This window comes from Lepidochelys olivacea, assembly GCF_965140295.1.
Source record: "Lepidochelys olivacea isolate rLepOli2 genome assembly, chromosome: 3".
NCBI lineage: Eukaryota > Metazoa > Chordata > Testudines > Cheloniidae > Lepidochelys > Lepidochelys olivacea.
Window position 1 is genome coordinate 72,073,440 of NC_140413.1, and position 17,775 is coordinate 72,091,214.

General features: G+C 39.5%; 1 protein-coding gene across 4 annotated transcripts in view; it reads right to left on the reverse strand.

Moving 5' to 3' along the window:
* EPHA7 (EPH receptor A7) overlaps nucleotides 1–17,775 on the reverse strand; it is a 171,816-nt gene that overhangs the window by 43,117 nt on the left and 110,924 nt on the right. Inside the window, exons 6-7 of one of the 4 annotated variants that reach the window (XM_084623868.1) lie at nucleotides 14,564–14,668; nucleotides 12,339–12,604 (exon numbers count right to left, since the gene is read on the reverse strand). The exons of 2 other annotated variants lie outside the window; for them this stretch is intronic. In XM_084623868.1, the coding sequence (XP_084479994.1) occupies nucleotides 14,586–14,668 (83 nt within the window). In that variant the 3' untranslated portion in view covers nucleotides 12,339–12,604; nucleotides 14,564–14,585. Of the gene's footprint in view, nucleotides 1–12,338; nucleotides 12,605–14,563; nucleotides 14,669–17,775 lie in introns of those variants that run through there. One more of the 4 variants, XM_084623871.1, reaches the window with a different exon arrangement.

Sequence of the window (17,775 nt, forward strand, 5' to 3'; positions counted from 1 at the left end):
CACTTGGGGATTTTTAAGTAGTAGATGCTAAAAGGCAACAAACTCAAGTAATAGCTGACTGCACTACTCCATTACAGCTTTTTCTCATTGTTTTTGTGGTTGAAAAGCTCCTAAATTACCTGCTGATCTATGGGGAGCAACAGTAAGAATGGCTGTTTGAATATATCTGCAAATCAATTAAGGAAAAGCTAGGAGTCAGAAATAGATTAAAAGGAATCTACATTCCGACTGAATGGCTTCAATTCCCCTTCCACCTCACATATTAGCTAAATATGATCATATTCACACCGTTCTTACTAAAATTATGCAGTTTAAAATTTGCAAGAAATGCCCTTATTTAGTATTGGATGTGCAATAATTTAGTAAATTCCCATCTGTTTGTTATTGCTGATGTATTCAGAATAATTAAAGAGGTTAAATGCTAATTCCTATTATCAAATTCTGTAAGTCAGCCCTGGGATCAGTTATGTGTGCTGTCTACAGTGACATAATTGTGGGACAGAAACCAATAAGGACCAAAGAACAAACAAAACAAAAACTCCAACTTGCAAAAAGACATAAAACAAACAAACAAAAAACAGTTTATGACGATAAGAGCTGAATGTTTGTCAAGTATTTCTGGCCAGAATCTGCTCCAAGACCTGTTGTATGAACTTCCCTGTTTCTTTTGCCTAACATCTGGTACAAATACCATTGGCATCTGTGTGTCCCGTTTTTTTCAAAACTGCTGACATGGGTATCAATCAGCACCAAACTGATGCTGACTTATGTAACAAGTGACAATATCAACTCCCAAGACATCCACAACTTTTGCTTCCCGAATGAGTTTTGACGTGTCGGGAACAAAGTGGATTCTTACAAATGCGTTAGAATAATAAACTAGCCTTACAACTAACACAAAGAGGCTTTTGTTCTTTAGCAGTGTTTGTTTTCTTCCACAGAAGAAATATTTTTCTATTAATTAGGTTTTTTATTTTTGTTCTGCCTTTTTTTGAGATTCAGCTATTATACTGACTCTTCAAAAGCAAAACATCTGCCTCTGGATTAAAACCCTGACCCAAAGGTCCTGCAATTTATAAAAGTCTCCCAAACACAGAGACATTGTTTTCCCAGTGGGCTACTCATCTACTTTATGTTTTCTTTCTCTTGCTATTCATCTCTAGTGACAAGTGTCAATTATGGACAAAAGATTGATGGGATGAAAAAATAAAGCACAATTTACAAATCACTTCCTGTGGAAGTGGATAGGTGTAATGACAGAGACTGTTTGCTGTAATTGAATTCCTTGCTGCTCTCTACTCAGTCACTAGAAGATGTCAACTTCAAGGATGTTAGTCCTGGAAAAATATCTTAATATATGTTGACTTTTACTGTATAGTTGGTAATACCATTCAAGCTTAACTTGTCCACAAACAAGAATAATATTTCTGTAGGGAAATATGATGCCTGACGAATAAAACAATGGTTTCAGAGGCCTGCACACTGGTATGATTATGTTTATTAGAGTAGGATGTCCAAGCGATATTTGAATACATTCCAATTTCAGAAAAACCATTTTGTTTCAGACACAGCCAACAAAACCCTGGAGATGAGTGCCATTAAAAAAAAAATCACTGATCAAATATTAACTGCAAAATGTTTAAATATTCCATAAAGATGTCAATGGAAAACAATAATTAGTACCGTGGCACATTCAAGGACATAATTGTATGTTTGGAGAAAAAAAAAGTTTTCTTTGCTAGCACTCCTAAAATGTGTACAATTTCTGTTTCATCTTTCCAAATTCATTTGAAATGCATTATAATAGCACTGCTAACAGTGAGTACATTTATGCAAGCAAAGCAGGTGGCAGTCCCAGAGATTGCAGTGAGAGTTCCTGGAACAGAGGGCTTGCAAGTACACACTATGGACCTGATTCTCTTCTCCTTTATAAATCAGAAGTAACTCTGCTGAACTTAATGAAGCTACACAGCCATAAAACTGGTGTAAATGAAGCCAGACTGTGAACTCCTTACTGACAAAGATGCAAAGTTAATCACAACAGTAGTCCCATTAATGAAAGTGAGATTACCGTTCTGAGTAATTGCTCTCTAGTGTGAATAAGGTGATCAGCATCTGGCCTTATGTCTATGAATGTAGAAACATCCTGACCATTGATAGAAATTCCATTTGATACAATGTTACTTTGATGTATCCTTAAAACAAAATGTTAAATGAAAGTCATTTCGAGCATGAGAATCTTTTTTCCATAAACTATTCCATAAATTAGATCTGGCAAACCGAGACAGAGAAAATGCATTCAATCTTAAAAAGGAATCTCTATTTATAAAGAGAATAATAGATATTTCAAAGAGAGAATATATGTATTCCTTTAATAAAGTCATGCCCAAAAGATATGCAAATACTTGAAGTTTATTATACTGTCTCGGTTTCCTACAGATCATGTTCAACCAATTATACTGATAAAAATAACACATTTCCCAAGTTTATGTAACTTTACAAAGGGCTAGTTTATACATTTATACATATATACAGTGGTGTAATGCACACTACGGTGGGGAAGGAGGGGACTTATAAAATATACTAATGTGTTGTGCATTAATTGATCTGTGTAGACATTGCTAGTGAGCACAAAGACTACATCTATACTACGAGATAGGGGTGTTATCCCAGTCTGCATACACATACTCTCACCAGTCCTCATTGCCTGAGGACCAACAGCAGTGTAGGCAAGGTTGTACTGGCAAGGGCAGCATAGCTTAGCTGTGCTGAGTATGTACCCAGCTTGGCTACAGTACTATTTATATTTGAGCTGGCTGTATGAGAGTTAGTGCGAGTATGTGCACATAAGCTGGGAATCACAACCCTACCTCACCCCTAGTTTCAAACAGCCCTACATGGAAGTGCACTAGGGAACCTTCAGTGCACACGAGAAGGGTCTACATGGGTCAGTTAATGCATTTTAGAAATCATACTACAGTAATGTGCATTGCTGCACTGTGTAGACAAGCCCTAAGAATTTATCTAGCATAATTTTAAAAGATACTCTTACTGTCAGTGTATCCGACCTTCCTCTTGCATAGACAATACACTACTACTATCTTCAAAAATTCTTAGGTCTCATTGACTTTCAATGGCTCCTGAGTCACTTAGGTGCTTTTGAAAATGTTACCTTATATCATTTCAGTGTACACAGAAGTCTGTTCCCTTTCCCATTTCCGCTTATAACAGAAGTTTACACATGCACTTGCATGATGTAAAAGCATGTACGATTGGGCAGAAATCAGTCATGCCATGAAAGACTTAACTAAATGATTTTAGGGTACTAGAAAATTTTAAAAGTTACACACCTCTTATTGGTTACATTTTCCTATGCACTACTGTAGTCTATCATGGATCTGAGAGGAAGATAAGCTTACTGCCCAAAGGGTAAGTATTTTCTGCAGTTACTCCCCATCAAAGTTGCTGCTGATATACATTACAAAATGTCAGTTGTGCAAATTATAAATCATTTTTCTTTTTTGATTAGTTCCACTCTTAGCAGAGACAGATTCTGATCTCACCTCGATTATAGACTAGTTCAGTTGTATTGATTTCAATTAAGTTACTCTTCATTTACACCACTGTAAACAAGATCAGATTCAGGCCCCAGAAGTGAAATGACGCTTTATTGCATGAGTTGCATTTTTTACAATGAATGAAATATGAAGCATTTCCATGCCATTAAAAATTTAATTATTGCCACTGATCATGAACCTAGATGCATCACTAATCAGCTAGTCTCTCATTTTTCACAACCAGATTAAAATGTCCTTGTGAATTCTGTCAAGGTATGATTATGTTATTATTCTAGTAAGTAGTTTTCTCTACAACCTTCACCTATTATCTAGGATTCCCTGCCCTCCTTCCGTACAGAAGATGTTTTTCTGTGTAGACTGTATAGGGACAACAGCTTTCCAGTTACCAACTTTTCACAGAGAGGCCCCAAGTTTACAAAACAGTAATATGTCTAAAGATACAAAAAAATATGTCACAAAAAGTTTGTGTTTACCAGTCATATCAACCAAACAGTATTTAATGCTTCCATAATTCTCATCCACAGATTTCAATACGCTTTATGTGGGTGGGCATAACAAACATTATTGTCCACATTTAACAGAACTAGAAGCCAGAAAGGTTAAGTATCTTTTTCAAGGTCACACTGTAACTCACAGAAGAGTCAGAAATAGAACCCATGCTGTCTGACTGCTAATCCTGTGTTCTGTCTATGTGACCACACTTCAATGGAATTCCTTTTTTTCACACCAATGTAAGTGAGATCAGGCCCTATATCATAACGAATGCACACACGTTATGTGGGTAGACTTAAAGTTGCATGGTCAACTATAACTTATTTCCTGAATTTGAAATTAAAGTATCAAACTTAATGTTTTCACTGCTTCTCTTTGTATAAAATGGAAAGATAAATTATGATTCCCCATGCAACACAGACTGGCAATAAATATAGTGCATGTTAATTCTTTTCACTTGGATACATATGTAAAAACCCTGCTTAGAATGTTGCTATGCCAAAACACTTCTCTGGCTACTCAGTGATTAAAATGTTCATTGACTCATTACCTCAGGGTGCAGTTTTCTACTGAGGCCATCTCTAGCTTTTGCATGAGTCCTGCTGGATTCAGAATTAGAGAGACAGTTATTCAACCACTCATTGAAAGCTTCACTGCATTCAAGGATCGGAAATAATAAAAGAAGCAAAAGAATTCACCTTCTGTTCCAATTAACCATCAGTGGCTCAATTAATCATAAAATATAACCGGTGAGGATAAGGACAAATCTTATTTTAAATCACTTCAAGGGTTTTTTTTTACCCTGTATCCATCCTTTCCTAGGTGAATTAAGGGTTTTGTGAAAAGGTGCATCTGGAGTCTGATAATATTGGAGCATGAAGTACTTTGTTCAAAAATAAAACAGGTACCTCCTGGGTAACAACAAAGAGAGCTTCTTACAAATAGGATGTGGGCACACTACCTGGGGTTGAAATATCTGCAGAACTTCCTTTCAGCTTTGGGAAGTTGAGGCACAGCCCAATGTGGCCAGAATATCCGGGAACCCAGTGGGGAATGGGAGGGAGGCAGCAAACTGAAGTGCTGGTACCTCCTCGTGGCAGATGTCCAGGGCAGGTAATTGTTATGGAAGGGATACGATTATTGGAGAAAATGGATTGGAAAAGAATTTAAAAGAAAACATTCCTTAAGGGAGCTTACGAAGTGTGGTTCTGGGCTCCCACCTCTGGTACAGCACGGAGCCATCCCCCGTCCTTTTCTAGCCCTCTTAACCTCCTATGAGGGGAGGGCGGCTGGTGCCAAGCCAAGGGATGGCTGGGACCAGGTTGGGGATTGTGTGGAAATGATTAAGGACATGATAACCATCAGCACTGTACAATTTATTGCAAGATACGCCCAGCTATTTTAAGTGAATAATGTTGTGGCCCAATTAAACCAAATCTATTGCCTCCTGCCTGTCTTCTGGCATAGATGGACAATGTCACTTTATTCATTCTGCCTTCACTCAAGCCTCTACTTTGATTTTTTCTCTCTGAGGTCTCTGGAAACAATTCTCATCCCTTATACACTAAAACACCCAAAGCCCTGAAAACCATAGGATTTTTAAAAATATATGTGCCATAGTATTGTGATTACTGCAGCTTTGTGAGATATAATGCAAAAAAGCCAAATAATCAGCATAACTAGAACACATTATCAATTAATATAGGTTAGACTGCAGAAACTCTCCTTACCCCTATAGTGCTGATATTTATCAGAGGAACCTTGCCTATGACTCAAGTGCTAACAAGTCAAATCGCGCACAAACATGATCAATAAAGGACTTCTTTAAAGCTCTAATATTATATAATGGAAATGTCTTTTGAAGAGCTGGCTGTATATGTCCATGAAGGGTTAGGAAACTATCCCTGCAGGCACTGGTAACATTCAGCAGCGTGTAATACAGTATTTCACTCAAAGTAGATCTGACTCATTCTATTGGCACAAACATCACATGTTGAGCATTAACAATTTTTACAATCTATTTTATAAATACTATGTTTTGTTTTCCTTTCCAGAGCTGTCTTCTCCTTCCCTTTGTTGTGAACATTTTGCTTGTCATCTTAGTCTGTGACAGTTTGATGGTTATTACAGTAAGACTCTGCAGGTGTTTTTTAGTGCTTTTCAGGGACCAATCTAATTACCTAAAGCATTTAACACATTAACAGAAGTTAATTTCCAAGGTTAACCACAAAGGAATAAAGTCCCCAGGGTGAAAACGTCAATAAAAACAAATGGCATACTAGTGTATTTAAAATTCTTTTTAAATTGCAGTAATATAATTTTAGAAAGATGAAATAAAGAATAATTTAATCAATAGAACTTTAAAACTATGGTATTGTAACAAATAAATAAATGGAACAAACTGAGAGTCTATTTATTACTGAAATGACAGGTGGATCAACTGTGTTACCATTTCTTGCAGTCCAGATTGCCCGGCTGTCACTAATTATCCATGCAGTGGCATAATTTCAGGAATGCTGTTTATGACTAGAGCGGCACCCTTTGCTCCACTCATTCTTGTTAAAAGAGTAAATCTCTTTTTCTCTTTTCCCTCTCTGATTAATTTCAAATAAGAACCAACTTCATAGCTTCAAGATTAAAATGTCACTAAGGGCCTGATGCTGGACACTGAGAGTTAGTCCACTGACTTCCACTGGTGTTGTATGAGGATGTTCATCTTTCCCCCTCCCCAGAAAAATGAGAACAAGATGGAAGAAGATATTGACATAGCTCCTACTCTCTCTCTCTCCTCCCTTTCCTCTCTAATAGGACGCTTCTGGATTCCTTGCAACTCTATAAGTCCATCCTTGATCCCATCCCTGTTTACTTTTCCTTTACTGAATTGCATGTATTATTTCTAGCCACCTCTGTGTGGTTCTTGACCCTGTGACCACCTGAGCATGTGAAATTTAAGTTGTCTGCATGTTGCACTCTGAGATTTAACAGCAGAGAGCATGGAATTTCAATTAGGTGACAGTAGGGCCCAGCTGAGAGTCTGAATCCCACCGATGCCATTACATGAAGTGAGAAGAAAGATCTTAGGCTTCACCCCTGTTGAGGAATTGTCAAGGGGGGGCGGTGTAGCAGGGTGGACACCTGCTCGGGCCCAGAGGGCCCAGAAAGGCAGTGGGGCTGACTGGGGAAGCAAACTCAACTGGGGGCCAACTCCCCAATCAGGGCCCAGCAGGCTCTATAAAAGCTGTGAGCCAGAAGCCCAGAGAAAGTCTCTCTCTGCCTTGAGAGAGAGAAGGGCCTGGCTGCAGGGGCTTAACCAAGGATCTGGAGGGAAGCAGGGCTGGGGATAGGCCAATGGAGCTGGGGAGCTCCGGCCTAGGAAAGCCCCAGGCTGCGGGCCTGGTAAGGCCTATTAGATATGGGCGTTGCAGGGGCAGCCATGGGTAGGCAGAGGCAGCAGGTCTAAACCTTGACTGTGATGAGTGGCTCATACTGCAGCCTGCCCCAGAGCACGGGGGCTAGCTGGTGACTGGCAGGAGCCTACAACTGAGGCGAGGTAGGGATAGTGGGTGGGGGGTTCCCCTGGGAGGGGGAGACCCAGAACTGTGGGGTACTGCCAGGGGGCAGCACCCAGTGAAAGGGGCACCAGGGTCCTGGGAAGGACATGGGAGCCAGCAGCAAGGCGAGACACAGGCCTGAAGAGGGCGCTCTGGAGGCTGGAACGCTAATTCCCTGAGACAACCAGCAGGAGGAACCACCGGTGCGTCTGCACCCGGTTACAGTGGCAAAAGAGAGTCATGAGTCCCTGCTCTATCAAGGTAACTCTAGAGAGAAAGGAGGCCTTTGCCCTAAGCCACACTGACTGCAAGAAGGGGAAGAGGAGGCCCAAGTTACAGTATCAAACAGAGAAGTGGAAAAGTATAGTCCTGGTTCTCCTCCAGTCCCACTGCAGAAGAGAAAGGCAATGAGCCTATCCCCTGGAAGTGAGAGAAGAGTGCAGAAGTCAAGCCAAATGAGAACAGGCAGCCAGCGCTGCTGGGCAGGTCATTGCAGAGAGGGTTTCCAAAAGAGACTAATTCACACAGCCTCCATCCAAACTGAACTCTATCATTGTTTTTTACCTGCTCTCACTTGAGCTCATCATTTCCATTTAAAGTCTCACTGCACTCCTCAAAGCCTGGGAACCATCCATTCAGTAACTGCAATATCATTCTGAGCCTAGCCACTCGGAGGTGGTCTAGGGCAGTGTTTCTCAATCTTTTTGATACCAGGGACCAGCTTGCTGCCTTCCCAAACTGTGTCAGGAAGATCTCAGGGACCGGTGCCTGTCCACAGACCAGTCATTGAGAGACACAGGAGGTATATGCCAGCATTCCAGAAGGAAAATGAAGATAGTGTGTATTGGTGAAAAGGAGGCAAGCTCTGAGGCAGGAGTCTCTGCCAAGGGCTGAAAAACAAATTCTGGTCTTTTAATCATTGGAATCAGCCAACCCAGCCTTAAACCATCGATTGAAAAGGCTGGATTTTGCATATGGTATGAAATGATAATCCTAAAAAAATTGAATTCTGTATCCCTTCTTGTTTGCCCGTCTGTCCCATCTCTCAGTTTGTTCTATGCTGAAACTCTGTCTTTTCTTCATTTTTTTTTTTTTCAGTCTCAAAGGCTTTTGTTTTTTCTGGCAAAAGTAATCACAGCTACTAATGACTTTGTGCTTTGGTAACAAAGAAAATGGTGTAAAACTAATAATCTTTTTAGTCCTTACATCCTTGTTGAAATAATGACAAAATAGTTTATTTGTAAGGGTTGCCTGACATCTCTATTGCCAAGGCTTTGATTTCACCAATTAACAAGAGAAGATCTGTGGTTCCGACATCCTGGGAAACATCACTAGCTTTCTGAGGTGGAAGATTGTGTGTCTGTTGCACAGTAGGGACATTTCTTAGGAGAATTCATGATAGGATCTGCCCCCATCCCACTCAGGTAGTGCCAATTGGGTGAACCTGCAGAACATGCTCTACCTGGAGAAGTGGTGCTTAAAAAGGTGAAGCTAGCCACAGAGTGGGGGAGATAGTCCTTAAGAAAGGGCACTCTGGCAAGTGGACCTGAAGAAAACAAACTGTCAGGACTATAATCTGTCATTGACTTCTACAACCTTGTCCCTACAAGTCCATTCAAAATGCAGATGAATCTTTGTTACTCTTCATCCTGACAGTGACATCCTTCTCTTTGCGTCCCTTCATTGGCTCCCCCTTTTTCAACATATCAAACACAATACTCATCTTTGCCTTGGTGATTAAAGACTCTACTTTACCTTCCTTGACAGTGTCTAAAGAATCTCGTTACTACAAGAAGAAGATAAAGTTACCCTAGGACCCATTTCGTTATGAATAGAACAATGGTCAATATTAACCATTCAATTATTATCCTCAGTTGTCACACAAGGTTATTCTTGTTATTTCCTATTAAAGACACAATCCTGCTCCCAATGAAGTCACTGGCAGTTTTGACAAGTGTAGGAAAACAGTGATGAGATATCTCTGATATCTGTGTGGTAACTGTGTAAATAGCATCTGTTGATGGCAACCATTATAATTCCCTGTATTAGTCAAAAAAGAAGGCACTGTCTTTTGATTCCATATGAATTGGATGCCCTAGGGAGTAAGGGAAGGTGATCTGGGATGTGGTCTCTGCTACTTATCTGCTTATATTAGGATGGTTGGGTTGACTGTGGCCCTTCTTGTACTCTTGCCTTTTCCATTATGCAGACTTAAAGAGAACCTCAGTTGGTGTAAATAGCTCCAGTAAGTACTATACATTAATTTACATATATGTATTCATAATGTGTGTGAAAGACTGATCTATTTTAAGTACAGGAGCCAAATTCTGTTCTGTTATACTAGTGCAACTTTACTGACAGACTAACTGAGACCAGAATGTTGCTCCACCCCAGACAGATACTGTGATTAAGAGAGTTTTTTTCTTCATTATAATTTCAATTAGAATACAAAAAAATATCCATTTAGGTGTCCTTCATCTCTTTGAATTTAATCCAGTTTCTCATCATTAACAATATATGTGATAAATACATATGCTGAAATGTTAAAGTGGTCTTTGAAAGGAGCAGAGCTACATTAATGGATCTGTATTCTTCCATAACCACTAAGAAAAAAGTCAATTGCTAAATAAATTTTTTAAAAGTTACCCATAAGCTATAAGGGCATTATTCTATTTTAGAAGAAAACCATATATTGATAATTAAAGCAAGATAAAATATAAAACAAGAGTATTGTCATAATAAACTTGCATAACACTGACACTGACAAATGGGTTAACAAGTGTCAAATCTTTATAAATACTATTTAAATATTTCCTGTTTTAGCCAAAAATAGAGATACAAGCAATGATACCACTGCATTTCTTGTAATAAACTTGTTTGTGGAAAAATTATGAATCATTGTTATGAATATTTATCTGGCAATTATTACTGCTCACTGTATCCAGAAATCTCAAAATAGGTCACCAATCAGAACAGTTAACAGCAGTAACTCTACTAGAAAAGACAAGTATATTTCTGTGGTCTTGTCTATGATGATGTTATCCTCCAGGCTGGTAAATGCATCAGTTTAAATCCTCCAGATAAACGACATTTTCACTTTCCTAGTTCTAGGTGGATATGTTAAATTAAACATTTCTGACCCACAATGCTTCACATCACAGATATGTGATATGTGACAAAGTTCCTCCTCTGCCTTGGTGGGTCCTGCGCTTTTTGGCAGATTTGCTCACCTCAGAGGTCCACGGCAGCCCTCAGTTTGGACGCTTCTGGTAGAGGCTCAAACCTGCTGTTCATTCATTTAACCTAATAACTGGCCAGCATGGGGGAAATGGAGAACAATCTCCATAATCTCTGTTGTCCCACTTAGTGGGTCGGGGACAGGCCAGATCCCTTTCCAAATTAGATGTTCCCTTCTGGTGTTGCTCAAAGACCAGGTCAACTCCTCCTGTGTCCGATCAGGAGCTGGAGGGATGGTGGGAACCCTGGCCCACCCTTTACACCAGGTTCCAGCTCAGGGCCCTGTGGATTGCAGCTGTCTACATCTCCTGTATCAGCTGCATTACAGCTACAACTCCCTGGGCTACTTCCCCATGGCCTCCCCCACAACATCTTCTTTATCCTCACCGCAGGATCTTCCTCCTGAAGCCTGATCACGCTTGTACTCCTCAGTCCTCCAGCAGCATGCCTTCTCACTCCCTGCTCCGTGCACGCCCTCCACTAACTGATGGGAGGTCCTTTTTTAAATGAGGTGTCCTGATTAGTCTGCCTGCCATAACTGATTCTAGTATGTTCTTAATTGGCTCCAGGTGTCTTAATTAGTTTCCCTGTCTTAATTGGTTCTAGCAGATTCCTGATTGCTCTAGTGCAGCCCCTACTCTGGTCACTCAGGGAACAGAAAACTATTCATCCAGTGGCCAGCATATTTGCTTTCTACCAGACTCCTGTACCCCACTAGTCTGGATCTGTCACAGATGATAAGGGTGATCAAGGCTAGTTCAAGTAAATCAGTGACTACGTGGAAAGCCATTTGATTTGGGCTCCCCGCAGTAAGGTCTAAAATTTGTTGTGACACCTTCTCAATCTCACCGACTCCAATTTCTCTGCTGTATATGCTGAAGGGAATCAGTACCATGGAAAAGAATAAGAAAGAAGGCAATATGTACTTAACTATGGGATGGAGATTTCCTTTTAAAATGGTGGAAGTAAAAATGGGGAACTTATGGTGTGCCCCAGACAGTGCCATAACAGAGGGACATATCCTAATTACTCAGGGAACTCAAGAAATAAGAAGCATAAAGCTCATCTTCCCCATGCATCATGAGCAGTAAATAAGACACTCGCACTTCAACATGTCCCTGGTGAGGGATGGCACTGTTACTTAGTCTTACTATCTTTGGGTCAGATATCTTTTTATTATTACTATGTTGCTTATATGTCTACACAATGCCTGGCATAATGAGGTCTGGAACCCGACAGAAGACTCAACAACACAAGCAACATATATCCAATAACTAATAATGAAGGATGCCTAATCATGAACTTGGATTCTCCCTCTATGCAAGACTGGCAGAGTGGTCTGATTTGGCCTTGCAGACGTGTGATATTTTCATTGGCACTTCCAAATGCAAGGTGAAGAAGTTACTTTGCAAACCACATTTCCATGGATTTAAAGAGGCACATTCAAAGCAGAGTAAGTAACAGACTTAAACAAATCTATTTATTTTTACCAGTTTTACCAGACTACTCTTCTTCCCACTTAGTCAATTTATCAAGGATATCTGTGCTGAAACAAGACAGTCTACATCTCTTCCCATCTTTTTAAGCAGGACCTGAGCCTGCAGTGCAATCTCTATCCTGATTTGTGATATTACATTAATTTTCATAGCAAGAGACCACCACGAAAACTTGATTCTCACTATCTTGAAGGATCAGTCAGTAGGAGATGGGTTGTGGGAGGAAAAGCACTTATTCAAACAAAAATACCTGAAATAAGGAGTGGAGAAAAGGACAATTATTAGTCAGTTGAAATGGGTTCCAATACAAGTGTGCTTTTCTAAATTTTACACCCCTACGAAAGATTCTTTAAACTGTTATGCCTTTGGGATAAATCTGCCATATGTTTGCTTTTGGTATAAATAGGCAAAACAATTATGTAACAGACTCTACTAGTATACTTTCCTATCTTACTCCACCATCAGCAAAAACAGGTGTCCAACAACATAGGTGGTAACCTAGAGCCAAATATTGGTCTGATTATTATTAATAATGGTTATTTGTTTCTAGCAGATCTTACGTGCTATGCATTGTACAAACAAAAAAGAAGGTAAGGTCCTACCACATGTGTACTATTTATTACTATTTACAAGTCTATGTATGCCAGACAGAGTCCATGAATGTCAACATAAGCGGTGAATAAAGTAGGGCTCCACAAAAGGTATTCCACATGAATTACATGGAGTTTACAAAGGCTCATGACTCTGCCAAATCAAAGAAAAATTTCACCAAAATAATCATGGATATGTCACCTTAGTCGTGGTTATTTTCCAGACCAATTTCAACTTTCTATCACCAAGTAATTGTGGTGCCAGAGCTACTCAAATAATATTGTAAGATTATTTTTTTAAAGCGGAAAAGTATATTTTTCCTCACCCACTCTTTTTATATCTCCAAATAGCTGAAACATTTTCCCTTAAACAGTCAAGTCCCTTCTTTCTTAAAGAAACAAACACATAAAAACTTACCTTTGGTCAGAGACCTGGTCTGGAAATTACAGCCGTAAAAGTTTATTGAGGAAAATTATTAATTTTAATTATTACATACATATAAACAATAACACTGTAAATAAACAATGTATGTTTCCTTTTCATTTTAGTGTAAACAAACTGTAGTGACAGAAATCCCTAGCAATATGCACTCAAAGAAATGCTTCAAGATCTTTGAAACCAAACTGTTTGACTGGAGAATGCAGTTGCACCCAGGACTGTGTCGCGGCCCACCTTTGGGCCAAACCCCACAACTTGCCCTAGCATAGCCATGGAACCAAACACGTTTCAGACAGGTGTGGCTTTATACAGTTGTTGTTTATGATCAGCTTAGTTATGAGTCTACATTTTGGGGTCTGATCCTGCAGCACTTACTCAAAGCTTGTCCCATTGACTTCATCTGAGTCATGGCTGGATTAGGCCTCTGTTTTTTATTATATTCCTTTATTACTTTATTTTATTCCTTCTGTACTAAATAACTAGATTTCTTATTGGCTATTAATCAAATGACAAAACTGTCTAAAAATTATGGGTTTCTTAGTTGACGAGCTTTATTTGTTAATATGAAAGGTCACTGAAAGGAAGGGGTTAAAGTAAAACAGGAGCCATCCACACACTGCAAGGCAAAATAACCAATCTTAAAAACACAGAGCATTTCTTGTTAAAAATGGATGATTCTCTTCATGATAGTATGGGGAGATTTCAATCTTAGGCACAGCCCTGAGCAGGGGGTAGTGTGTAAACTGCAGCCCTCAAGAAGTAGACCTACAAGGCAGTGTTACTCAGACAAATCCCTCTGCGTCACAACTTCTCTCTGCTTTCTCCTAGCTCAGAGGTGGAGGTTGTAAGATTTACTTCTGGCCCACACAAACAATAAATTACTAACCACACTGGTGTGATTTTAGGCACACTATATTCATACCCTACACCCTGCTGCAATAATATTTGTGCAAAATATTCCTTATGGTGTATATGAACAATAACACCACACTGCTTATTAATATCCTTGTAAAATGTATGTGTTAACATTATATGTGAAGTTTTGAATTCTGTCTCTATGACGTTTATGTTTAAGAACAGCCTAGCCTAGGTAAAGGTGATGAACAGGTCTGTCCTAGTCAAAGGAATAGTAGTTTACCCCAATTTACATATTAGCCATAAATAAAGCCATCAAGCTAACCTGGCAAGTGTTATTCTGATCCTCAACTGGAGAAACAGAGAATTACCATGGCTCCTGCACCCCAGAGAGACACAGGAGACTGAGTCCCCAGGAGGCCTTCCTGACCTGTAAGACAAAGAATATAAGGAACACAGAGAATCTCCAGCTTGCTCCTTTACCTTGTGAGACAAAGGAACCAAGTGACTTGATCTCCGTGATGCGTCAAGGCCAGGCTGGTTAGCAAATGCTGGGAAAGACTGTGGATGAGAGAAACCCTCTTGAACGAACTGTATCTTGCTAGATTAAGGCTTAGTCTTTTAGATGCGTTTTCGCTTTGATTTGCTTGTAACCATTTCTATCTTTGTCCCCTTTACTTGGTGTAATTAATTCATGTTCTTTTGTTAATGAATTTGTTTTGCTTTCATTATAAATCATCATCACTGTGTAAGTTCAGTAAAGTGTGAGCTTCAGAAAGCTGACAGCATGGCGAGTTATACTGTCTTTGTAAAGGCAGCGAACCTAATATTTTCTTTGTGAGGGTCCAGTGAGAGAGACAGGTCCTTGCAGTAGGATGATTTTGGGATGAATTTGGGGCAGGAAGTGTACTAAAGTCAGCTGCAAGGAGTAACCAGATTGGGCAAAGCCAAGGTGAGGCTTATGAGGCGCTGGGGTCAGAGATCTGGCCTGAAGGTGCACAGCCACAAGACACCCAAGGTTACAAGGCAGATGGTGACCAAACCCCTTACTGGCCTGCGTGAACCCCAAACATCACAGTTGTTCCCACCTGCAACTACCCTGCTTTGGCCCAGCAGCATGGGGCAGTGAGTGGAGTGGGGTGGAGTACAGAGTAGAGGCTCCTCCCATTCCCTGCCCTACTGCACCCACCTGTCCCAGGAAGGGCATAAGTAAGTGTGTGGCCTAAATGCACAAGACACAGATAGCCTGTATAGGGGGCCTAAAATGAATGGTTCTTCCCTCTTACTTTCTGGCCTGGGCATGTCATGTAAGTCACAATATACCCTTAAAAATACAGCGGGCTATAACTCAGCAAAAGCATTCTCCTGTTTTCACTTCATTCACACACATGAATTGTTTTACATTTTCATTATTTCTCCTAGCCCTCCATAATACAAACAGTACTGTAAGGGAGGGGAGTCTGATGCAATGTACATTTTCAGCATGGAATAATAACTAAAAAATACTGAAACACATTATGTCCATCTTCTGTTTATTCTGTGCTCCTCCCATGGGATCACACTAACCAACTTGAGCAAATAGTGCACAATTATGATTTAGGCTGACTCCTGTAAAAATATATCCACAGTGTTGACTAGTTTTATGGTGCCTGTCTTCAATGAGATCATAATTTCTATCTTGTTGATTTATATACTTTGAGATGAAGGGAATGGAAGAGGATTTGAAAAGAGGGAGAGGACACTATTCTCAGGAAAATACTGAAACCCTCTCCTTAGCTCTAGAATTTCAATATTACTTTCTTATGAATATGGACTTTTTGGTAGGCTCTCATACCATGGAATATAAAAGGATAGAGTGAGACAGAAGCCTTCTAATTGCATTGTTTTAAAAGACAGATGAGAAAACAAGATCGGTGGCACAGTAAAAACTGAAGGGGTCCTAGTAAGACAATGTATTCTTTCTGTCTTGTGAACTGATTACTGTTTGGAAACCTTTGAGGCTTAATCACTATTGAGTGATGTGCTACTTGATAACTCAAAGCTCCATCTCAGGCTCTAACCAAACCGAACCTTTATTGCTTCTGAAAACTACAACATATTTCTCAATGGCTCGCTGAACTGAGCTCACATAGTTCCTTCATCACCTGCTCTGGCAAGTGCAAGAGGTTTCAATAAACCCAACGAAAGACCTGTCAAAGGATTGCCCTTTATTAGCAGCATGCTTTCGAAAGAAAAATGTGGCTTCCAATCCCCCTCCAAACTAAATCAAAACTAATCTACCTTTAAAAAATAAAAAAGCTGCAGCAAAACTCACAGCTGGTGGAATGTTGGGCTATGGATTAATCGAGCCTAATCTGCAATTAATTCAGGATGTGATCCATTCCGACCTCATCAATGAAATCAGTTTGAATACTACTTTATAAATCAGTCATTCTTTAACAGGATGAACGTTTGGCAAGATCCTTTCCCTCCCTTCCTCCTGGAAGAGATTACATTTAGAAAAAACTATAATTTCTGAAATTCCTCAATATGCTAAAACGCCGGCTGCTCAGAAAAGCAGCTTTAGCTCTGCATTTCAACAAATGAAGTGAGAGTAGGAGAACATACAGAGAGGATGACATTTACACTCACTGTCTCTCCCAGAAAACACTATTTTATGCACAAACATTCTCTTATTTTTATTGAAATGCTAATTCTGAAACAAAAATAATTAAAAAATCATAAAAGTAATACTAAAGTATTACTACTTAAAGCAATGATACTTTCTATCTGCAGCACACTTGGCCAAATTCATCTCTGGTAGAACTCTGAGTTGCACTAGGAATGACTTTGGACCTGGTGTCTACACAAACAATTTACCTGTACAAAATAACTAGTCAAGAGCAAGTGCTATTATTATTTTGGTTCACTTCTGTAAAATATTTGGATGACAATTCAACAGTTAGTTTTCCAACACTAAATCTTATCTCATTCTCCTTGCTAATTCTGAAATCACTGTATTTGTACAAAGTACTTGATGATCACTTTAGATAAGCTATTACCAGCAGGACAGTGGGGTGGGAGGAGGTATTGTTTCATGGTCTCTGTGTGTATATAATGTCTTCTGCAGTTTCCACGGTATGCATCCGATGAAGTGAGCTGTAGCTCATGAAAGCTCATGCTCAAATAAATTGGTTAGTCTCTAAGGTGCCACAAGTACTCCTTTTCTTTTTGCGAATACAGACTAACACGGCTGTTACTCTGAAACCTGTATTTGTACAGGAATGAGAGACAAATGAGGTTCAAAGCAAACTTGTTTGATTATGACTGCAGCCCTCTGGTATTTCTGAATGACATTCAAGATATTATTAGATGTCAAATTAGTTTGCAGTGATACTTAATGGTAAAAAAATACATATTAACTAAATGTGCTTTAAAAGCAGAAAAGCAGTAGGATGCACAGAAAATGTCTGTTAAATACCTTACACTGATGCTAAAATCAAATCTTTATTTAAGACTTCCCTTCAATTTTTAATTGTTTTTATTAATTATAGTTTG